Source organism: Petromyzon marinus, chromosome 55 (assembly GCF_048934315.1).
Source record: "Petromyzon marinus isolate PM22_M1 ecotype Great Lakes invasive population chromosome 55, UKy_Petmar_22M1.pri1.0, whole genome shotgun sequence".
Lineage (NCBI taxonomy): Eukaryota > Metazoa > Chordata > Hyperoartia > Petromyzontiformes > Petromyzontidae > Petromyzon > Petromyzon marinus.
Window position 1 is genome coordinate 13708203 of NC_133721.1, and position 24763 is coordinate 13732965.

At 54.6% G+C, this 24763-nt stretch overlaps 1 protein-coding gene across 7 annotated transcripts in view; it reads left to right on the plus strand.

The window, feature by feature from the left end:
* Nucleotides 1-24763, plus strand: part of LOC116954547 (diacylglycerol kinase delta-like) — a 118830-nt gene that overhangs the window by 39971 nt on the left and 54096 nt on the right. For 4 of the 7 annotated variants that reach the window (XM_076052392.1, XM_076052390.1, XM_032975139.2 and 1 more), the window contains 2 exons: nucleotides 9434-9544; nucleotides 12316-12396. In XM_076052392.1, the coding sequence (XP_075908507.1) occupies nucleotides 9434-9544; nucleotides 12316-12396 (192 nt within the window). Of the gene's footprint in view, nucleotides 1-6641; nucleotides 8112-9433; nucleotides 9545-12315; nucleotides 12397-22525; nucleotides 23259-24763 lie in introns of those variants that run through there. The other 3 variants (XR_012929661.1, XM_076052389.1, XM_076052391.1) reach the window with 2 other exon arrangements.

Sequence of the window (24763 nt, forward strand, 5' to 3'; positions counted from 1 at the left end):
GAGGGCGAGGCGGTTGAGGGGTCCCCACGCGTTCTAACGCAGACTGCGCGCTGGCTGCTTCCATAACACCGCCACGCGATTGCGTTCGAGCTCGGAGTGTCGCGCTGTATGTTTGGAGGGGGCTTTTTGATGGAATTCATAAACCACGCGTCAAGATGTGTGTGTGGGGGGGGGGGGCGGTAGCGTAGTGGTTAGCGGCGCTCCGCTGCTGTCAAACCCCGCGGGCGACCTGGGTTCGATCCCCCTCCCGTACGAACCACGGTTGACACCAGCGAGCGGGGTTGGTAAAGATCCTGAAAGCTGCGTCGATCTTCATCCTCCCCACCCCCCTTCCCGCTACAACGTGGCCCGCACCCATCCGCAGCACTGATGGACCAGCGCGGTGAAGTATGGTCAAAACAACCATCCACCCCTGCTGGCCGACACGGCGTGTGGTGAGGAGGCTTTCATCCATCCAGCAGTGGATAAGAGGCGGAGCCGCGCAAGCACGCGTCTTGGTGGTTGTGTTATGAATGGGTTTAAATTAATGTCACTTCATTGCGATGTTCAGCTGGCAGTCACCTGCCGCGAGATGTTCGCTTCAGCATTAACAATGCATTGTGTGGACACACTCGGCACGGCATGTATATCTACTGCTGGATGAGGGCCTCACCCACGCCCGTACGGCTCGTGGTGCGTGGGTGGGGGGGGGGGGTATTTAACCATACTTCACCACGCTGGTCGGTGCGGGTTGGTGAACTCACGGAGCATAGACGCGGGAGCGTAGAAGTACAGCGCAACAATGGATTGCCCCTGCATTGCCCCTGCATTGCCCCGGCATTGCCCACGCCACGTAGCGTCGCAGCAGTCCGTAGCAACCTTCACGCATTGTTTTGTGTCTCGGAGTTTGCTGTCCTTCCCCCGGCACCTCCGATTATTCAGGGTTGGCTACGTACGGTGCGAAATGAGTTCAACGTGCACACGCGCATCGCGGTCATACCCATCGTGACACTCTTGCAGGCTCAGCCCCCCCCCATGCTGAGCTGTCCCACGCCGGAGCACGTCCATTGCGCTGGTTGCTGCTGGCTGCGCATGCGATGCCGAACAACAGGCAGGGGACTTCGTTTGTCATGCCACGTCCATCGCGTGAACACATACGGCATGCATACCATGAGAGGAATATGGGCTCCAATGATAAGAGGAGTATCGTGTGCTATGAAGAAGGGTCGTTTCCCGAAACGTCGACTTTTATTATAATATTTGTTTAAACATTTGCCGCCAGTGTTGAGTTTCATTATTTATTTTATTTGTGCACGTATCACCACTGCCAATGCGAGCATCGCCAAAGAATTTGTCTAAAATTACAGTATTAACGCTTTGGCGTACCTGATTTTCCTAGTGGTAGTGCCTTACGCCGACAATCCCCACTCCACGCCAAGCCAGCCAGCACCAGCAGCGTTTCGGAAGGGGAAAAAAAATACCTCGCGAGAAGTTTCGAGTCCACTGTGTCCCCTCCATCACAGGGATTTGCCCATAACAGGTCATCTGTATTCCAGTGGGCAGACCTGACTACATTGCATGTTGCCCCCCCCCCCGCCCACGTGTTCGGGTCTACCGAATTGTCCCGTGTGGACGGGCGCTCCGAGAAGTAAGACACACACCGCAGCTGAAGCCACTGTGCAGTCAGTGGCGAAAACAAAATGTGGTCACGCGCGTACGCACGAACACGCCGCATTGACGGGACGCACCTTTAACTGTAGCTTTAAGAAAAATTAGGCGTTTTAACAATAAGTGTGACCTTATCTGGAGAATACGGTAGGAAGGATGTTTGTGTGTGGGAGGGGAGTGGTGGCGCTGCAGTTCGCGCGTTCTGTTCCGAACCCCGGCAAAGGCTTGGAGAGTTACGATTCTCACTCACGGCCAACAACGCCCGTGACGATTGTCTGAACCGGTCCTAGGCCACCCCTAGGTCGACTCAGTGTCAAATGCGTACCTGGTGCGATGTGTGAACAATCGCGACTCTGGAGACAAAGTTCGGCCGAGCGAGATGCTTGCAAACCATCACAACCTCGTGTGCCGTGCCGGCCTTCATAGGTGCCGCTCGCTAACAACACTTGCCCCAACAGTCTGTTGAGATTGCACGGGGGTTCTTTGTGTTTAATATGTGGCGCACGTGCTCGAAGCGAGCACTGCGATGAGCACGTGGGGCACGAGGAGGAGCTGTCAGTATCGCTCATGTCGAGTGAATTGATGCGGAATGCACTGTCGGTTTTGCAGAATTGTTTTCAATCATGAAGTTCCAATCCAAGGCTCGTCGTTTTTTCGCCATCTGGCGCGCATTGCACCATATAAGTAAAGTATAACAACGGGTCTTGCTGATGTTTAAGTTAAATGAACTTGAAGAATATAAGTTGCTGGTGAAGTCCATGATGTATATACAGACACCCAAGTAGGGGGAACTGACACAGATACAACAGGGGACACAGAGAGAGAAGCATACCAGACAAACAGGGTTTAGCAATATTTTGGAAACCATGTAAAGCAACACAGACGGTCGGTCAAAACACAATTAACGCATAGTCCGGTTGATCACGCTATTTCAAAGATTGCTAAATTGCAAGTTAAGTATGAAACTCAAAATACAGACCGCACACACACACACAGACATCCAAGTAGAGCGAACCAGCACAGAGACAAGCACACAGTAAAGTCGCCTTAAATAGGCAGAGAAGGTAAGGCTGAGAGACAATGGGACAAAATTAGCATGAGGTATGCATGGAGCAAAGTGGGGCACGGTAGCGCACAATGGGACAAATCAGCACGAGGTAAAGTGGGGGTCGGCAGCACCCACTCGGACGCAACAAGGTCCACACACAGGCAGAGACAGCACAGAGACACAAATCCAAGCCAAGACACAAAGGCAGATACACAAGCAGAGACAACATAAAGACACAGACCTCTTACCTCCCCGAAGAAGTGGTTCAGACTTGATTTGAAGCTTGGTTCTTTCGGTAAAGTCACGTAGGTAGAATTTGTTTTAAATGATAAATCACGACATTTGCATCGCAACACAAAGCGGTCGTCCTCAGGCGGAAAAAAATAATTTAGCAGTAGAATTGCTGAACCAGCGAGACAGCTGTTACAACATCAATTGTTTTCCGCCTGAGGACGATGGCTTGTGTTGCGATTGAAACGTCGTGATAATTTTTTTGCTTTATTTGATTTATTTTTCTACCTACGTGACTTTACCGAAAGAACCAAAGAGAATGACGTATAACTATCTTTATATGATTAATTTGGGCTTTATGGAAAATCCACAAGTTATTAATCGAGAGAGTCTACCGTGTTCTTTTTACTCTGATCACAATTTGCAGTTTCCCCACGCAGACCGGCCCCGCCAGGGCCTTACCGGGAATTTGCGCTACGCAGTGCTGCCCCTATGGCCCAGTCCGTGGCTGGTGTACATCGACGAGCAGCGCTGTCAAAGTTGTGCTCGACGCGAGTGTAACAGGCTTTGTTGTTGTGGTTGTGGTTGTTGAAATGAGCGAGAGGTTACGAGCGGAAGAGCTTGCGGGGGTGAACAGAGACGACGGGAGGGAATTCCAGAGTGGAGGAGTTCGAGGCCAGAGTCTCTACCTCTCTTGCCCCTCTGTGTACTATGAAGACGGCCCATTGTTGGATGCGTCACATTATATATTTATTTGAGGCTGCAGCGTTGTTGACCAGTGTGTTGAGTTTTTTTTGTCATTTGCGCTTCTGCCAATGTAGCATGATCAAATCATGTGTTTAAATTATAGTCTATGGGCCTCTATGTGATTTTGCGGGTCTCTCTGTCAGTCTACGGTTCTCTGTGCGTTGCTGTGATATTTGCTTCTCTGTATGAGTGTGCCACTGTATGAGTTTATGGGTCTCAATGTGAGTTTATAGGTCTCTATGTCAGTCTATGGGTCTCTGTGTGAGCATATGTATCTCCGTGTGAGTCTATGGGTCTCTGTGTAAGCCTATGCGTCTCTATGTGAGCCTATGGGTCTGGGTGGGCATATGGGTCTCTCGGTGAGTCTATGGGTCTCTGTGTAAGCCTATGCGTCTCTATGTGAGCCCGTGGGTCTGGGTGGGCATGTGTCTCCGTGTGAGTCTATGGGTCTCTGTGTAAGCCTATGCGTCTCTATGTGAGCCTGTGGGTCTGGGTGGTCATATGTGTCTCTGGGTGAGTCTGTGGGTCTCTGCGTGTGTGTGTCTCTGTGTTGGGGCAGCAGTAGTTCAGCGGTGAATGTGCGGCCCTACAGAACGTGCGGGAGGCAATTTAACTTTTGAGGACAAGGCAGACACGCCACGTTCACATTTGATTACGAGTCAGGCCACCGCATTCACGCAGCCAGATCGAATTAGGCCAATTAAGCGGATTCTGTGAGGCGCAGGACAGAAACGACGCTCATTAAATTAACGGCCCGGCGTGGCGGTGAGGTCACCGGGGTCAAACTGGGAAAGTCGAGCCCCCCCCCCCCAGCCGCCCCCCCCGGCCCCCTCCCCTCACCCCCCATGGTGAGCGAGGCCTGAACCGAGGGCCCCAATGTGGGTGGTGAGTGGGACTTATTTTAAATTAAAATTTTATTTTACCAGGTAAGGCCCCACTGAGCCTTCGAGCTGTGTTCAGAAGCGACCTGCCTATCACAAATGATCGCTCAACGAAGTGGCCAATCATCATCACGGTGGAAATTTGTAGCAGTAGCCAAAATCTGTTCTCTAGACCAGGTATCGGCAACTAAAATAACAAGAAGAGCCGGGTTTCTTTCGAATTCAGCAACAAAAAACCCCCCCAAAATATTTCAAGAGCAGCAATGCACGCGAATGACGTCAAGAAGCAGTCCTTAAGAGAGCGGCACGTGGCTCCGGAGACGTCGCTTTCCGACCCCTGCTCCAAACGCACGGATGTTGACTCTAAATGTGGAGGGTGAAAGCGGATGAGCCGGAGAATAATCCACACGACAAAATATACAGCAGCAGCAGGCGTCAGGGTCGGGATCGAACCCACGACCTCCTGCATACCAGGCGAGGTAGTTAACATCTCGCAACCGTGGCACCCCGATATATTATGTTTAATTCACCCACAGTAATAACCAGGGTGGCCGCTGCATTCGAACCGTGAGCCTTTGCAATGCTACCGCTGAGCCACGTGTCACCGCACAAAGCGCGCCGTAACTAAACACACAAGTATTCTTTTATAATCACACATAGTGGTGACCCATGCTTTTAATATCCTCCATCGCCTATGCTGTTTCTGGCAGTTCACCAGCATTGGTTCAAGCAAGCCCGGCCCTACTGATGAGGCACTGAATGTCAAAACCGGTGCAGAACTTGCTTGTGTTAAACCGGTGCTGCTGATGGGATCCACTTCCAGAATGCCGTGTGTCTGATGGGATGTGTAAAGAAATCACTGATATGTGGAGGAGGCATCGTATAAGTTGAATATCACTTGGTTATGGCCCTCCTGGATCATCGTCTTTAATCCATGTAATTGATGACACGGTTGAATGAGACGAGAAGCGGGTGGTATTTGTTTTGTCAATAACATTCTGGACGAGGACGGCTTAATGATTGCGTCTCGTGTTTTAAACATCGCCGTATATCGCCCTTAAAGAAACGAAACCGATTTTTTTTTACAAACTAAATATTCTTAATTAGCCGAATGCAATAACAGGCTTATCACAACTTAGACTTGTTAACCCACAAAGGGGTCACTGTCGCGAGAAATTAGGCCGACTGTTGAGAGCTGGTGGAGTGAGTGGAGGGAGTGGTTGGGAGCAGGTGCAGGGAGTGGAGTGAGTGGAGTGAGTGAGGGAGTGGAGGGAGAGGAGTGAGTGGAGTGAGTGGTTGGGAGCAGGTGCAGGGAGTGGAGTGAGTGGAGTGGAGGCAGTGGAGTGAGTGGAGTGAGTGGAGTGAGTGGAGTGGAGGGAGTGGAAGGAGTGGAGTGAGTGAGTGGTTTAGAGCATGTGGAGGGAGTGGAGTGAGTGGAGGGAGTGGAGGGAGTGGAGTGAGTGGAGTGAGTGGAGTGAGTGAGTGGAGTGGAGGGAGTGGAGTCAGTGAGTGGAGTAGAGGGAGTGGAGGGAGTGGAGTGAGTGAGTGGAGTGGAGTGAGTGAGTGGTTTAGAGCATGTGGAGGGAGTGGAGGGAGTGGAGGGAGTGGAGGGAGTGGAGTGAGTGGAGTGAGTGAGTGGAGGGAGTGGAGTCAGTGAGTGGAGTGGAGGGAGTGGAGTGAGTGAGTGAGTGGAGTGGAGGGAGTGGAGTGAGTGAGTGGAGTGGAGGGAGTGGAGTGAGTGGAGTGAGTGAGTGGTTTAGAGCATGTAGAGGGAGTGGAGGGAGTGGAGGGAGTGGAGTGAGTGGAGTGGAGCGAGTGGATGGAGTGGAGGGAGTGGAGGGAGTGAGTGGAGTGGAGGGAGTAGAGGGAGTGGAGGGAGTGAGTGGAGTGGAGGGAGTAGAGGGAGTGGAGTGAGTGAGTGGTTTAGAGCATGTGGAGTGAGTGGAGGGAGTGGAGGGAGTGGAGTGAGTGGAGTGAGTGAGTGGAGTGGAGGGAGTGGAGGGAGTGGAGGGAGTGGAGTGAGTGAGTGGTTTAGAGCATGTGGAGTGAGTGGAGGGAGTGGAGGGAGTGGAGTGAGTGGAGGGAGTGGAGGGAGTGGATGGAATGGAGGGAGTGGAGGGAGTGGAGTGAGTGTTTGAGAGCTGGTGGAGGGAGTAGAGTAAGTGGAGGGAGTGAGTGGTTACGTCCATGATGAGCTGTAGGGTGCTCCCTCTTGCCTCGCAGCAAGAGGGTCCTGGGTTCGATTCCCGACTCGGGACGCATGTCTGCGTGCAGTTCCGTCACGGTTCTTCTCCCTGTTCCTGTTTGGGGTTTTCTCCGCGTTCCATCTCCGCTTCCCCCTCCCCCGTAGTTGAAGATCACATACAGTGGGGGTGGTACTGGCCCAGACATCGCGAATGGTAACACAAAAATGTACCATAATAGAGTTGTTTTTTTGTGGATTAGATCGCGTAAATATATAAATGTGTCGTTAAACCCGCCACCACCCAACACAGCCAATTAGTAAGGTTTGTCACGTAAACAGAACGTGCCAATGCGTTATTAGTACAACACACCAGTGTGTATAATAATAACGATACGAATAAATGTTCATTATGCGAGGAGATTAGGCAATCGGATTTGTTAAGAAAAATTGCCCAATGGCCCAGGAAAGCCTTAGTGGGGTCAAGGCATCTCTCAGTGCGCCTTAGTGGGGTCTATGCATCACTCAGTGCGCCTTAGTGGGGTCAAGGTATCTCTCAGTGGGCCTTAGTGGGGTCAAGGCATCTCTCAGTGAATCTTAGTGGGGTCAAGGTATCTCTCAGTGGGCCTTAGTGGGGTCAAGGTATCTCTCAGTGAGTCTTAGTGGGGTCAAGGCATCTCTCAGTGGGTCTTAGTGGGGTCAAGGCATCTCTCAGTGAGTCTTAGTGGGGTCAAGGTATCTCTCAGTGGGCCTTAGTGGGGTCAAGGCATCTCTCAGTGGGCCTTAGTGGGGTCAAGGTATCTCTCAGTGAGTCTTAGTGGGGTCAAGGCATCTCTCAGTGGGCCTTAGTGGGGTCAAGGGAGCTCTCAGTGAGTCTTAGTGGGGTCAAGGTATCTCTCAGTGGGCCTTAGTGGGGTCAAGGTATCTCTCAGTGAGCCTTAGTGGGGTCAAGGCATCTCTCAGTGGGCCTTAGTGGGGTCAAGGCATCTCTCAGTGGGTCTTAGTGGGGTCAAGGCATCTCTCAGTGGGCCTTAGTGGGGTTAAGGTATCTCTCAGTGGGTCTTAGTGGGGTCAAGGCATCTCTCAGTGGGCCTTAGTGGGGTCCAGGCATCATCTAATAGAACCAAAGAGTATGGATCCTTGCAGGCACGAAAGCTTCAAATCTAAATTTCAATGGTACAGTATATTTATTCTAGTAGTGGTATTCCAAACTCCCAGGGTGGTGTATTATCATCTTGTGCTAATTCCAAGGTTTGTCAGTGGTGCGTTTCATGCTAATTTCCTTTGTCAGGGCGTTTGCTGTTTGCCCCCTCACAGCTTAAAGGGAGGCGACCAGCGCTTGGCTTTCTTCACTCCAACGCTGTCCGCTGGACAGGTTGGTCCCTTCACCTGATGAAGGCCGCTTGTGTTGTGGCCGAAACATCGTGATTTTTGTTGTTTTAATTTTTTACCTACGTGACTTTACCGAATATAACCAAAGAGTATAGATCCTTGCCGTCACGAAAGCTTCAAATCTAGAAAGGTCTTATTGGGGTCAAGGTATCTCTCAGTGAGTCTTAGTGGGGTCAAGGTATCTCTCAGTGGGCTTGAGTGGGGTCAAGGTATCTCTCAGTGGGTCTTAGTGGGGTCAAGGTATTTATCAGTGGGTCTTAGTGGGGTCAAGGCATCTCTCAGTGAGTCTTAGTGGGGTCAAGGTATCTCTCAATGGGTCTTAGTGGGGTCAAGGTATCTCTCAGCGGGTCTTAGTGGGGTCAAGGCATCTCTCAGTGAGTCTTAGTGGGGTCAAGGTATCTCTCAGTGTGTCTTAGTGGGGTCAAGGCATCTCTCAGTGAGTCTTAGTGGGGTCAAGGTATCTCTCAGTGTGTCTTAGTGGGGTCAAGGTATCTCTCAGTGTGTCTTAGTGGGGTCAAGGTATCTCTCAGTGGGTCTTAGTGGGGTCAAGGTATCTCTCAGCGGGTCTTAGTGGGGTCAAGGCATCTCTCAGTGAGTCTTAGTGGGGTCAAGGTATCTCTCAGTCTGTCTTAGTGGGGTCAAGGCATCTCTCAGTGAGTCTTAGTGGGGTCAAGGTATCTCTCAGTGTGTCTTAGTGGGGTCAAGGTATCTCTTAGTGGGCCTTAGTGGGGTCAAGGTATCTCTCAGTGAGTCTTAGTGGGGTCAAGGTATCTCTCAGTGGGCCTTAGTGGGGTCAAGGCACCCCTCATGAGTGGCAGATCTAAGGCAGGAGGGGAAGGGGGGGGGGGCAACCCCTACCCACCACCCCCCTTGCATAACACCCCGACATTTTTATTTTATTGATATTGACCACAGAGAAGCCGCAGGATTTTACATATTTCGTCAATTATTGTAGGGCACTCTCTAAAAAGTTCGTGATTTCCCCTTGGGGACGACATCTACATCCGCCTCTGCCCCTCGTTCCACGCGCTGACACAAGACGCATTACGCGAGCCCCCCCCCCCCCCCCCCCCCCACGGGATACCGAACAACCATCGTAGTGGAAGCAAAAACTTCTGCTGCGATTTATTTTCACTTCATTCATTTTTCTCCCGGAATACAAAACAGCCGCTTGCCGACAGCGGCGCGTCGGGCTGGGGTTCACAGCGACGACGAAGACGCCGCTGCTGCTGCTGCGTCCGATGGTGCGCACGGCTAAGCGGCGCCCGCTCCTCCTCTCTCCACCTCCTCAACTCCTCCTCACAGACGAGCGTGCGAGAGGGTTTCCTGATGAAGCAGACGAGTTCGTTCCAGCGGTGGAAGCGCCGCTACTTCAAGCTGCGCGGACGCACCCTCTACTACGCCAAGGACGCCCAGGCGAGTGCCCCCCCCCCACTCACGTCAAGGGCAGCGCACCACTCACACCAAGGGCAGCGCGCCACTCACACCAAGGGGAGAGCAACGCTCACACCAAGGGCAGCGCACCGCTCACACCAAGGGGAGAGCAACGCTCACACCAAGGGCAGCGCACCACTCACACCAAGGGGAGAGCAACGCTCACACCAAGGGCAGCGCACCGCTCACACCAAGGGCAGCGCACCACTCACACCAAGGACAGCGCACCGCTCACACCAAGGGCAGCGCACCACTCATACCAAGGGCAGCACACCGCTCACACCAAGGGCAGCGCACCGCTCAAGCCAAGGGCAGCGCACCGCTCACACCAAGGGCAGCGCACCGCTCAAGCCAAGGGCAGTGCACCGCTCACACCAAGGGCAGTGCACCACTCACACCAAGGGCAGCACACCACTCACACCAAGGGCAGCACACCACTCATGCCAAGGGCAGCGCACCGCTCACACCAAGGGCAGCGCACCACTCACGTCAAGGGCAGCGCACCACTCACGCCAAGGGCAGTGCACCACTCACACCAAGGGCAGCACACCACTCATGCCAAGGGCAGCGCACCGCTCACACCAAGGGCAGCGCACCACTCACACCAAGGGCAGCGCGCCACTCACACCAAGGGGAGAGCAACGCTCACACCAAGGGCAGCGCACCGCTCACACCAAGGGCAGCGCACCACTCACACCAAGGGGAGAGCAACGCTCACACCAAGGGCAGCGCACCGCTCACACCAAGGGCAGCGCACCACTCACACCAAGGACAGCGCACCGCTCACACCAAGGGCAGCGCACCACTCATACCAAGGGCAGCACACCGCTCACACCAAGGGCAGCGCACCGCTCAAGCCAAGGGCAGCGCACCGCTCACACCAAGGGCAGCGCACCGCTCAAGCCAAGGGCAGTGCACCGCTCACACCAAGGGCAGTGCACCACTCACACCAAGGGCAGCACACCACTCACACCAAGGGCAGCACACCACTCATGCCAAGGGCAGCGCACCGCTCACACCAAGGGCAGCGCACCACTCACGTCAAGGGCAGCGCACCACTCACGCCAAGGGCAGTGCACCACTCACACCAAGGGCAGCACACCACTCACACCAAGGGCAGCACACCACTCATGCCAAGGGCAGCGCACCGCTCACACCAAGGGCAGCGCACCACTCACGTCAAGGGCAGCGCACCACTCACGCCAAGGGCAGCGCACCGCTCACGTCAAGGGCAGCGCACCGCTCACACCAAGGGCAGCGCACCGCTCACGTCAAGGGCAGCGCACCATTCACGCCAAGGGCAGCGCACCGCTCACGCCAAGGGCAGCGCACCGCTCACGCCAAGGGCAGCGCACCGCTCACACCAAGGGCAGCGCACCGCTCACACCAAGGGCAGCGCACCGCTCACACCAAGGGCAGCGCACCGCTCACACCAAGGGCAGCGCACCGCTCACACCAAGGGCAGCGCACCGCTCACACCAAGGGCAGCGCACCGCTCACACCAAGGGCAGCGCACCACTCACGTGCAGGCCGGAAGCCACGACTCACACCCTGTCCATGCCTCGTGTGCACGTGACCGGCGTGTCGCATGTACAGTGCTCTCAGCCTTGTCCAGACCACCAACTCAAAGGAGTTGCAAGCGTCACTTGCTCTCTGTCAGCAGGGAGGGCCATATGGTCAGCACTTTCAAGTTGATGATCTAAAAAATAATACGGAACAAGCACACGGCAAGCATACACGTAGGCTACGTACACACACACACACGTAGGCTACGTACACACACACGTAGGCTACGTACACACACACACACGTAGGCTACGTACACACACACACACACGCTCACGTAGGCTACGTACACACACACACGTAGGCTACGTACACACACACGCACGTACACAATCGCACATGTACACACACACACATACACAATCGCGCATGTACACACATACCCTCCGCATGCACAGCTGGGATTAACCCACTGCGGGGGGGGGGGGCATGAGGCATGGATGATTATTATTGTTGGGCTCCCCCTTTTCCACGTGTACACTCCGAATGAGATGACACGAGAGATATGGACCGGTGACAGAGACCGAGCGAACAGAGACAGATGTGACTAGACGAGGTGGGAGCACGTGGACAGATGAGGCGGGATTTGAGTGAATCTAGCGAGGTGCAGACGGAGATACGAAGAGGGCAGTGGGACGAGGAGAAGAACCCTGGAGAGATGAGAGAGATTAATTCGGTTCTTACATCTATCGGGTTTTGTCTGTAGATTTGGCATCGAAATTCGAGCTGATGTTGCGGTAAATACAGCTGTTCTCTCACGAGTACGGATACCCCGTTCCCCTTGAGCTACTTGGGGGCCTCCGCTTCTGCTTGGTTCGCTGGCACCTCGCGTGCCACCACTTAGCAGTGACCGCTAGGGACCCGGCTTCAACGCAGCATCAGCAGCAGCAGCGCAATCATCATCAGCAGCACAATCATCATCAGCACCATCGTCATCATCATCATCAGCAGCAGCATCATTGTCATCACCACCGTCTTCATCTTCACCATCATCACCAGCACCATTATCATCATCACCACCACCACCATCATCGTCATCAGCATTATCATCATTACCACAATCATCACCATCATCATCATTACCACCACCACCATCATCATTATCACCACCACCATCCTCATCTCCACCACCATCATCATCACCACGTTAACCAGGGACACTCCCCCCCCCCCCCCGCTCGTGACAGTCGATCATCTTTGACGAGGTCAACCTCACGGACGCCAGCGTCGCCGAGTGCAGCACCAAGAACGCCAACAACAGCTTCACGGTCAGTGCAGCGCGGACACACAACAACAACGACCGCCATTCGCCACTAAGTGGCGGTGACGTCACCACGACGCTTGTGCCAGGCTATGTGCACCTTGAGGCCACGTGAAGTGTCGAACGCCCGCGGGCAGGAGGTCACGGGGCAGACCCAGGTGCCACGGGTCGACTGACTAAGATGACTGGCTGATGCACCACCTGTGCCCCCTACTGTGCCAATCTGCTGTGCTTTAGCCACCCGGCGCTCCGCTCGTTGTTGTGAGCGTCGCTCCTCAGCCCTCCGTTGTTGTTGGAGGGCGACTACCTCCAACTGCCCAGTAGCGTCCTTCACGAGCCTCCTCCACAGAGGCCGATCTTGACACCGCTGGTACCAGTCATCGGCAAGTCCACTCAGCTCCACGTCCTCCTGTACCACGTCACTCCATCTCTTCTCTTGCCCGTGCCGCGCCCGATTAGCCCCCTCGATCTGGCCGAACAAAAGCTGTTTAGGCATGCAGTGGCTGGGCATGCGGGCTACATGACCCAGCCAACGCAGCCTTGCCTGCCGGAGGAGCTCACCGATGGGACCTTGCCCAGATCTTTCAAGGATTTGTGAGCTCCTCACATAATCCAGCCTGGTTAAACCCACGATGGATCGTAGGAAGGCCAGCCTAAATGTTTCTAACCAGTGGAGATGTTCCATTAGGGGGGTCCACGTTTCGCAAGCGTAGAGAAGGGAGGGAATGACCGTGGCCGAGAAGACCTAAAGCTTTGTGCGGAGTGATAGACCAGGTAGCTTCCATACAGCGTTACGCAACCGATGAAAAGATAATGCCGCTCGACTGATTCAGAGTGAGACCTCTGCTGTTAAACCGGAGCCGGTTATGAGCACACTGCCCAGGTATGGGAAACTCTCCACTCTCTCCACAACTACCCATCACCGATTGGGAGTTGTGGAGGTGGAGTGCCTGATGGTACAAAATACCCAGGCAGGTGCTTAGTTTTGGTGGGGCTGATGGTAAGGCCCCATCTCTTAGTGGCACGCTCCAGTCTCAGCAGCAGCGTCTCCAACTCCTCCTCTGAATGAGCAGCTATTACCAAATCATCGGCATACATAACGTGGTTGAGCACGTTATGTAGGCGGACACACATGTGGACAAACACACGCACATACACACAAAGGCGGACACGCGCGTGGACACACACACGCACATATGCCACACGCACGTGGATTCACATGCACACAAGACAAAGATCCCCCCTATAGCCTTTAACAGACTGTTGGGACAAGTGCCGTTAGCGAGCACCGATGAAGGCCAGTACTGCACACGAAGGGGTGGGTGGCCAACACCACGCCCGACCGCCTTTGTCTCCCCAGTGGCGATGTTTACACACCGCACCGGGTACTCATTTAAGGCTGAGTCGACCTACACGCGTGTGCCTCATTTACCCCCAGTAGTCACGCGTGTTGTTCACGCACTCTCCTACCTCTCCCCTCTCATCTCACTCCACTCCCCTCCACACACTCCCCTACCTCTCCCCTTTCATCTCACTCTACTCCCCTCCACGCACTCTCCTACCTCTCCCTCTCATCTCACTCCACTCCCCTCCATGCACTCTCCTACCTCTGCCCTCTCATCTCCCTTCTCACTCTGCTTCCATCCACGCACTCGCCGCTCCACAAACCAAGGCTTTGTGTTTCATCCCCTGGTCAACCTTTGCTCGGTTGGAGGTCGTTCACTCCACCCTGTCGTCCTTACAGTCTGGAACGCCCTTCCCCCAGCACAACCGTGCTGTCAACCCCCCCCCCCCCCCTTTCAAATACTGTCGATGGGTCTGTATGTGAGTCTGTGAGTCTCTGTCTGAGTCTATGGGTCTCTATGCGAGTCTACGGGTCTCTATGTGAGTTTGTGGGTCTCTATGTGAGTCTACGGGTCTCTATGTGAGTTTGTGGGTCTCTATGTGAGTCTACGGGTCTCTATGTGAGTCTACGGGTTTCTATGTGAGTCTATTGGACGATGTGCGAGTCTATGGATCTCTATGTGAGTATATGGGTCTCTATGCAAGTCACCGGTGACTGGGCTGAAACGATCAACTCGCTACACCGGACACACAAGCTATATTTATTCACAGATGACTGAAAAAAAAAGATTCAACATTTTATTTTATTTTACCAGGTAAGGCCCACTGAGCTACATACAGCTCTTATTCAGAAGCGACCCGGCCATCATAAATGATAGCCAAACGAGGTGGCTCACATCATCATCGTCGTCATCACCACGTGGACATGCACAGCAGCAGCAGAATCGTCTTGAGCAGTGGCGCTCAGAGCGAAGTCCCCGCCCCACCGGTGGTGGGGGTGGGGTTGGTGGTCCAGGGCCCTCCACCACCACCACCACCACCGGTGGGGTGGGGTTGGTGGTCCAGGGCCGACCACCACCACCGGTGGGGTGGGGTGGGGTTGGTGGTGGAGGGCCCTCCACCACCACTACCACCACCACCGGTGGGGTGGGATGGGGTTGGTGGTCCAGGGCCCTCCACCACCACCACCATCGGTGGGGTTGGTGGTCCAGGGCCCTCCACTGCCACCACCGGTGGGGTTGGTGGTCCAGGGCCCTCCACCACCACCACCACCATCATCGGTGGGGTGGGGTTGGTGGTCCAGAGCCCTCCACTACCACCACCATCGGTGGGGTGGGGTTGGTGGTCCAGGGCCCTCCACCACCACTACCACCACCATCGGTGGGGTGGGGTTGGTGGTCCAGGGCCCTCCTCTAGGAGGGCCGCGGGGCTATGGCGCCAACGCAGGTCGATCCCGAAATAATGACAATCCATTTACCTTTTGTTTCGGACATTCATATTTTACTTATGGTATTTCATATTTAAAGTAAATTAAGTTAGGGAAGCTACCGTGACAAACCTACTCTAACATCTGAATGCCCCCCCCCCCCAAACACTTAAAAAAACGAATTCGTTGCGTTTAAAATAGATAAAATAATGTTTTTTTAATGTTCCAGTAAGATGAATAGTTTCTGTATGACTGCTATTTAGAGTAAAAAGTTTCATGCATTTTGTCACCCAGGGATGGGGTGAGGTGGGGGCCGAGCGGTCCGCGTCTCCCCCGCCCGTCCGTTTCCATCCCCGTCACGTTCCCCGAGTGGCACTTTGGGTGACCGCACGGCCCCCCCCCTCCCTGCCGAGCACCAGGAGGGACCATCAGGGTTGCGGTGCTCAGAAGCATTAGGCGTGGGCTGGGGGGGGGCAGCGGTGGTGGCTGTGGCGAGCAAATGGAAAAGAAGGGGAAAAAAATCCACTCCGGCCTCCGGTTTGACATTATAAAAAAAAACTGTGGACAAACAACGGCGGCGGAAAGAGAGAGAGAGAGGAAATGTTTATGCCGTGACAAAAATAGCCACGGGCGCTTGGGACGCCTTGGTTAAGAGGCGGGGGGGGGGGCGGCGGTGGGAGGGATGGTGGAGGGGGGGGGTCTGTGACGATGACGTCGACGATGTGAGGAGTGAGCGCGTGGGCGGAGGAGCCGTGGGGGCCTCGTGTGACCGTCCAGGCTCGCTGCGTTTTGGCCGAGCGGGCCCTCGCGGTCGGGCGCTACGACGAAACGTCGCATGGTGTAGCTCGCAGCAGCAGCAACATCAACAACAACATCAACAACTAAACGCTCCCCAAGTCACCGGCATTGTTGTTGGCCAAACGACCCAACGCCAGAGGCTTTACGAGTGTGACCGGGATCGGAGTTAGCGGCAAAGTAACCGCACCCTGCTGGGATATCTTGGCAGGACCCTCCTCAGAGTCCTGAGACTCGGTGAGGCCTCCCTCGGTGAAAAAAGCAGAGCGATAATGAAGATTTAATATTAGTAAGGCAATCGTATAATTACAATATTGATCAATATTGTTATTCGTAAGATGTGTTTTTTTTGGGCGATGCCACGTAATAATGTGGCCACATTTGTGTTGCCACATCACGGGACCTCCCTTGGCAGTATCAAAATATAAGAAGAGGTTTCACCCTTTCTTGCAATAAACAACACACCTCTGGTGTGGACCAATCAGTTTCAAAGACAACGCCTCTCCGACCAGAGCATGGTTTACCACTGTGTGTGTGGTGCATGTTCACCACTGTGTGTGTGGTGCATGTTCACCACAGTGTGTGTGGTGCATGTTCACCACTGTGTGTGTGGTGCATGTTCACCACTGTGTGTGTGGTGCATGTTCACCACAGTGTGTGTGGTGCATGTTCACCACTGTGTGGTGCATGTTCACCACAGTGTGTGTGGTGCATGTTCACCACTGTGTGTGGTGCATGTTCACCACAGTGTGTGTGGTGCATGTTCACCACAGTGTGTGTGGTGCATGTTCACCACAGTGTGTGTGGTGCATGTTCACCAGTGTGTGTGGTGCATGTTCACCACTGTGTGTGTGGTGCATGTTCACCACAGTGTGTGTGGTGCATGTTCACCACAGTGTGTGTGGTGCATGTTCACCAGTGTGTGTGGTGCATGTTGACCACTGTGTGTGTGGTGCATGCTCACCACAGTGTGTGTGGTGCATGTTCACCACAGTGTGTGTGGTGCATGTTCACCACAGTGTGTGTGGTGCATGTTCACCACAGTGTGTGTGGTGCATGTTCACCACAGTGTGTGTGGGGCATGTTCACCAGTGTGTGTGGTGCATGTTCACCACAGTGTGTGTGGTGCATGTTCACCACAGTGTGTGTGCTTATTGCAGACGTGATCCTTGCAAATGGTTTGTTTGGTGTTCTAACTTCTTAACAGCTGGTTTGTTGCCAGAAAGGGTAAACGCTTTTCTTACACAATGGTGTTGTACCCCCTCCACACCACCAAATCCAGCACAAGCGTTTGACGATGCACCACCCACTACAGCGTGGTTTCTCAGCTCGCCCGTAAATAACTCTCACATTTAAACTTAGCACCTGCGGTGTTTCACGCATTGAGAATATTTTATTTTTTTGCTGCTATAAATTTCCAAATATTGGGCCACTTTGTTGAGCTATCATTTGTGGCCATCTCGCTTCTGAGAAAATAATTGAATACCTCGGTGGGCTTTGCCTGGTAGGCTGGGGATGGTTTAGTGTTGTGTTTGTTTGTGTTTGGGTGACGTGTTTACCTTACGTGTACTTCGCACTACCATCGTGTTGTACTGATTGTTGTTGTCACGTTCTCACCCTCCCCTACTGGACATCTGCGAAAAAGAGCTTTATAACTCATCGGATTCCTCCGCTATAAATACAGAATCTGAGATCATCATGATCATCAGCAGCAGTAGCAGCAGCAGCCATGGTCAATCGACTGCTGGATGAAGGCCTCCCCAAACCCGCCACCAAAATCTTTAACAAACCGACCACAGACAGACCTCGACTCAAGCTGGTTGCGACTCGCCTCGTTCCGCACTTATTTTGGAATCAGGATATTTATTTATCCTGGAAAGTCCTTTTTCACTCATGTCCAGTATCTGATTTTCTGCATCCTTAAGAAAAGGTAGTGATTTTCTAAACGGTATTATTGTATCCATGCTATCGTTTTTTGGGGGTTATATCGTGGTATTAATGCACTTCATAGATAGGGAGTTCATCTTCTTGGTTCTTTCGGTAAAGTCACGTAGGATGGAAATGAAATAATAAAAATAAAACGTAATAAAATAAAATTATCACGACGTTTCGGCCACAACACAAGTAGCCTTACTCAGGTGGAGAAACGGACAGTCCAGAAGACAGCGCTTGAGTTCGCTGTCTTCTGGACACTCAAGCGCTGTCTTCTGGACAGTCCTGTTTCTTCACCTGAGGAAGGCTACTTGTGTTATGGCCGAAACGTCGTGAGAATTGTATTATGTTTTATTTGTATTATTTTATTTCCATTCTACGTGGTGACTTTACCGAAAGAACCAAGAAGATGAATCCCTGCAGTCACGAAAGCTTTAAATCGAAAAATGATAGGGAGTTGTTTCATTGTGCTATTTGTATTCATATATACACAAAAAATTGCATATCGGACCCTTGGTCTGGAATGTAACCAACGATTCTATCATTGTTTCTCTGGGGAAATCCGTCTCGACTTATGGCACCTTTTCTAGGAACATGACCTGACGTAGGTCCTAGGGACCGCATGCAATCTTTATTTGTAACGGAAGTACAAAAAGACTAAGATCCCCGTATAGCCTTAACAGACTGTAGGGGCAAGTGCTGTTAGTGAGTAGCACCTGTGAAGTCTGGCACGTCACACGAGGGGGTGGGTGGCCAACACCACTTCACGGCCGCCTTTGTCTCCCCAGCGGCGATGTTTACACACCGCACCAGGTGCTCATTTGAGGCTGAGTCGACCTAGGGGAGGCCCCAGGACCAGGTTAAGATAATCGTCACCGGTGTTTGCCGTGAGCGGGAATCGAACCCGGGTCGTCAGGTTCGCAGGGCAGCGAGCTACCCGCTGCGCTTCCCAGCGGAGCTCAAACGAGCGACGGGATCGCAACACGAAATTAATTGCGTGGGGTAAAATTAAAATTAAACCCACACGCGCGCGCGCGACACAGCAAGCGGGAGAGTCTGACGGCGTCGCGGGCGCACACAGAAAGCGTGCCACGTGGGTAGAGAGGGCGAGGGAGAGAAACAAACCCGAACCCCACCACCACCACCACCCACCCCACCCACCACCACCACACTCCCACCCACCCCCCCACCACCATCCACCACCCCACCCACCACCACCACCACACCACTACCACCCACCCCCCTCACCACCACCACCCCACCCCCACCACCCCACCACCACCCACCCCCCCCCCCACCACCACCCACCACCCCCACCACCACCCACCCCCCCACCACCACCCACCACCACCACACCACCACCCCCCCCCACCCACCGCCACCACCCCCCCCACCCACCACCACCACACCCCCACCACCCACCACTACCACCCACCACCACCCCCCACCACCACCACCCACCACCCCCACCACCACCCACCACCACCACACCCCCACCCACCCCCACACCCCTACCACCCACCACCACCACCCACCCCACCACCACCACCCATCACCCCACCACCACCCACCACCACCACCACCATCCACCACCACCCACCACCCCACCCACCACCACCACCACCCACCACTACCACCCACCCCACCACCACCACACCCCCACCACCACCACTACCACCCACCACCACCCCCTCCCCCACCCACCACCCCCACCACCACCCACCCCCCCACAACCACCCACCACCACCACCCCACCCACCACCACCACACCACCACCACCCACCATTACCACCCACCACCACCCCCTCCCCCACTACCACCCACCACCACCCCCCACCACCACCACCCCCACCACCCCCCCCCCACCACCCACCCCCCCACCACCACCCACCACCACCACCCCACCACCACCCCCCCCCACCCACCACCACCACACCCCCACCACCCACCACCACCACCCCCCCACCACCCACCACCCCCCCACACCACCCCCCCCCCCCCACCACCACCCCCCCACACTTTGCTTCACCGCGCCGCGCACCGTGCCGGCTTCCTGCGATTGTCGGACGCAGAAAAGCGCGGAGTGACGGAGTGAGGGCCCCCCCCCTTCCTGCTTCCCACCTTTGTCTCCCCACCACCACCACCCTCTTTGTGACGTCACGGCACAGCCTTGACCCTCCCCCGCTTTCCGCAAACACACACACAGATCCACACACACAGATCCACACACAGATCAACACACACACAGATCCACACACACACAGATCCACACACACAGATTCACACACACACACAGATCCACACACACACAGATCCACACACACACAGATCCACACACACACAGATTCACACACACACAGATTCACACACACGCAGATCAACACACACACACAGATCAACACACACACAGATTCACACACACACAGATTCACACACACACAGATCAACACACACACACAGAACCACGCACACACAGATTCACACACACACAGATTCACACACACACAGATCAACACACACACAGATCAACACACACACAGATCCACACACACACAGATTCACACACAGATCTCCCCCCCACACACACACACAGATCCCCCCCCCCCCACAGACCCACACACACACAGACCCACACACAGACCCCCCCCCCCCCCCCCCACAGACCCACACACACACAGACCCCCCCCCACAGACCCACACACACACAGATCCCCCGTTTGTCCGTCCATTCACCGCTGGTGCCACGCGCCTATTTGTTCCTTAAGGCTGGGGCGGTGTGGTCAGCGACACGCCCGGCCGCCTTCGCTAGGGGTGCCACGGTGGCTAGGAGACGCTAACTCCCTCGTTTGGTGTACAGGAGGTCGTGGGTTCCATCCTGATCCTAACGCCTGCTGCTGCTGCTGTATATTTGGAGTCTGCGTGTCTCTCCCCCCGTAGTCGCGTGGATTTTTCTTCGGGTCCTCCGGTTTCCCCCTTCCACATTTAGAATCACCAACATCACGCGTTTTTAGTGTTTGGCTGCTCGATAATTTTGTGATCAGGTGGCTTCTGACAAAGGGAGCCACGCAGCCTCGGTGTGGGCCTCACACCTGGGTCGAATGAAAAATAAATAGAAAGTTTGAGCCAAACGACTCGGTGTAGGCTCCGGGAGTGGTTCAGACGCCACCCTCCGCTGATGTTCAACTCAGGTGTCCGGAGTGCGTGGTGAGCAACGAGACACACACTCAGACACACACTCAGAAACACACTCAGACACACACTCAGGCACACACTCAGACACACACTCAGGCACACACTCAGACACACACTCAGACACACACCCAGGCACACACTCAGACACACACTCAGACAAACACTCAGGCACACACTCAGACACACACTCAGGCACACACTCAGACACACACTCAGGCACACACTCAGACACACACTCAGGCACACACTCAGGCAAACACTCAGACACACACCCAGACACACACTCAGACACACACTCAGGCACACATTCAGACACACACTAAGACACACACTTAGACACACACTCAGGCACACACTCAGACACACACTCAGACACACATTCAGGCACACACTCAGACACACACTCAGACACACATTCAGACACACATTCAGACACACACTCAGACACACACTTAGACACACACTCAGGCAAACACTCAGACACACACTCAGACACACATTCAGGCACATACTCAGACACACACTCAGACACACACTCAGACACACACTCAGACACACACCCAGGCACACACTCAGACACACATTCAGGCACACACTCAGACACACACTCAGACACACACTCAGGCACACACTCAGACACACACTCAGACACACACTCAGGCACACACTCAGGCACACACTCAGGCACACACTCAGACACACACCCAGGCAGACACCCAGGCACACACTCAGGCACACACTCAGACACACACTCAGGCACACACTCAGGCACACACTCAGACACACACTCAGCCACACACTCAGCCACACACTCAGACACACATTCAGGCACACACTCAGACACACACTCAGACACACACTCAGGCACACACTCAGACACACACCCAGGCACACACTCAGACACACACTCAGACACACACCCAGGCACACACTCGGACACACACTCAGACACACACCCAGACACACACTCAGACACACACTCAGGCACACACTCAGGCACACACTCAGACACACACCCAGACACACACTCAGACACACACTCAAGCACACACTCAGGCACACACTCAGACACACACCCAGACACACATTCAGACACACACTCAGACACACACTCAGGCACACACTCAGACACACACCCAGGCACACACTCAGACACACACTCAGACACACACCCAGGCACACACTCGGACACACACTCAGACACACACCCAGACACACACTCAGACACACACTCAGGCACACACTCAGGCACACACTCAGACACACACTCAGACACACACTCAGGCACACACTCAGACACACACCCAGACACACATTCAGACACACACTCAGACACACTCAGACACACATTGAGACACACACTCAGGCACACACTCAGGCACACACTCAGACACACACCCACAAACACACACACAAACACACACCCTCAAACACACACAAACACACCCACAAACACACACCCACAAACACACACACCCACAAACACACAAACACACACCCACAAACACACACACACATAAACACACACACAAACACATACACACAAACACATGCATACACACAAACACACACACACACAAACACACACAAACACACACCCACAAACGCGCACACACACAAACACACACCCACACACACACAAACACACACACACAAACACACACACCCACAAACACACACAAACACACACACAAACACACAAACAAACACCCAAACACACACCCACAAACACACACCCACAAACACACACAAACACACACACAAACACACACACACACAAACACACACACAAACACACACACCCACAAACCATTCACCCTTTCCGGACCCACCCCCTACCCCCCACCACGGAGCGAGGTGTGGGCAGGGGGGGGGTGCTGCAGTGCGCGGGCGTCGGGCTCATTGAGAGAGAGCCCCGCGCGCGGGTGAATTGCCGCTGTCCAGGCGAGGGCTGCCGCCTCTGGTGCGTGAGCACAGCCCCCTCGCTAGCTCGCCCCCTCGCTAGCTCGCCCCTCGCCTCACCACCACGGCTCTCGCGTTGCGAGCCCGCAGGTGACCCGCAGGACGCCGCCTGCCCGCCTCGCTCCGCCGTCAGCCGTCTCGACCCAAGGGCGGTCCGCGTGCTCGCTCTGTGCCTCTGTGCCACGGGGAGGTCGCGTTGTGACGGGACCGACTCGCGGGTGAAACGCCTGCGCTCACCTTGTGCTCACCTGCTCTCACCTTGTGCTCACCTGCGCTCACCTTGTGCTCACCTGTGCTCACCTTGTGCTCACCTTGTGCTCACCTGCACTCACCTGTGCTCACCTTGTGCTCACCTGTGCTCACCTTGTGCTCACCTGTGCTCACCTGTGCTCACCTTGTGCTCACCTGTACTCACCTTGTGCTCACCTGTGCTCACCTTGTGCTCACCTTGTGCTCACCTGCACTCACCTTGTGCTCACCTGCACTCACCTGTGCTCACCTTGTGCTCACCTGTACTCACCTTGTGCTCACCTGTGCTCACCTTGTGCTCACCTTGTGCTCACCTGCACTCACCTTGTGCTCACCTGCACTCACCTGTGCTCACCTTGTGCTCACCTGTGCTCACCTTGTGCTCACTTGTGCTCACCTGTGCTCACCTTGTGCTCACCTTGTGCTCACCTGTGCTCACCTTGTGCTCACCTGTGCTCACCTTGTGCTCACCTTGTGCTCACCTGTGCTCACCTTGTGCTCACCTGTGCTCACCTTGTGCTCACCTGTGCTCACCTTGTGCTCACCTTGTGCTCACCTGTGCTCACCTGTTGACCTGCGCCTCGCCTGCGATCGTCCTCATTGCTCAGATCCCGCCGCGTGTCCCACAGACCGCGAGGCCGGTCATCAGCCGTCTTCTCAAGCGCTCTCTCGCCCACCGTCTCGCCAAGCGAGAGGTGGCTTTGTGGTTCTTGTTCTTGTTGTTATTGTTGTTCTTGTTGTTGTTATTGTTGTTGTTATTGTTGTTGTTGTCCATGTCGGAAGCGGTGGAGGAGGGGGTCACCGAGACGCGCGCGGCTCTGGGGCCGGGACTCGAACTCGTGCTGGGCAGGTTCCGTGGCTCGCGGCACGGAGCGTCAGGAGGGGAGGGAGGCAGTGGAGGGAGTGGAGGGAGTGGAGGTGTCGCACAGCTCAACTCAGAGGCTTATCTTGAGCGCTGCGTGCGACTGTTCACGGCCCTTCCTCCCTTCTGGCTGCGAGCCCGTGGCTCGCTCTGTCGCGCGCGAGTCGAGCCGAGGGGCTGCTGGGTGGGGGGGATGCCTCTTCCTCGTCCCCTCCCGTCCACCTCGTCCACCTCGTCCACCTCGTCGAGTCGCTTCGCGATCTTCTGCACAGGCCACGCCGCTTGCCGCGTTGTCATTTGACACATCTTGAGGAGGGCGTTGTGGTGCTGCAGGGCATCTGAGGAGATGGCCCGTGGTTTGTTTCTCTTGATAAGCGCGTTGTTCGGTTGTGCAGGAGCCCCATGATTTCAGGGGAGGTGGGGGGGGTGAGAGACGGCGTGCCAAGGGGGAGTGGGGTAAGCTCCATTGAGTTTTGTTTGTTGTACTCACGGAACCGCTTGAGACGTTTTATTCCCCCGTTTTAGTTGTTAGTGGATGCACTCGTGCCTTGCGCTGTCAGCGTGGCTATTTTTAATGTCGTGCGTAAATTGTTATTCACACGAACGCGTGTG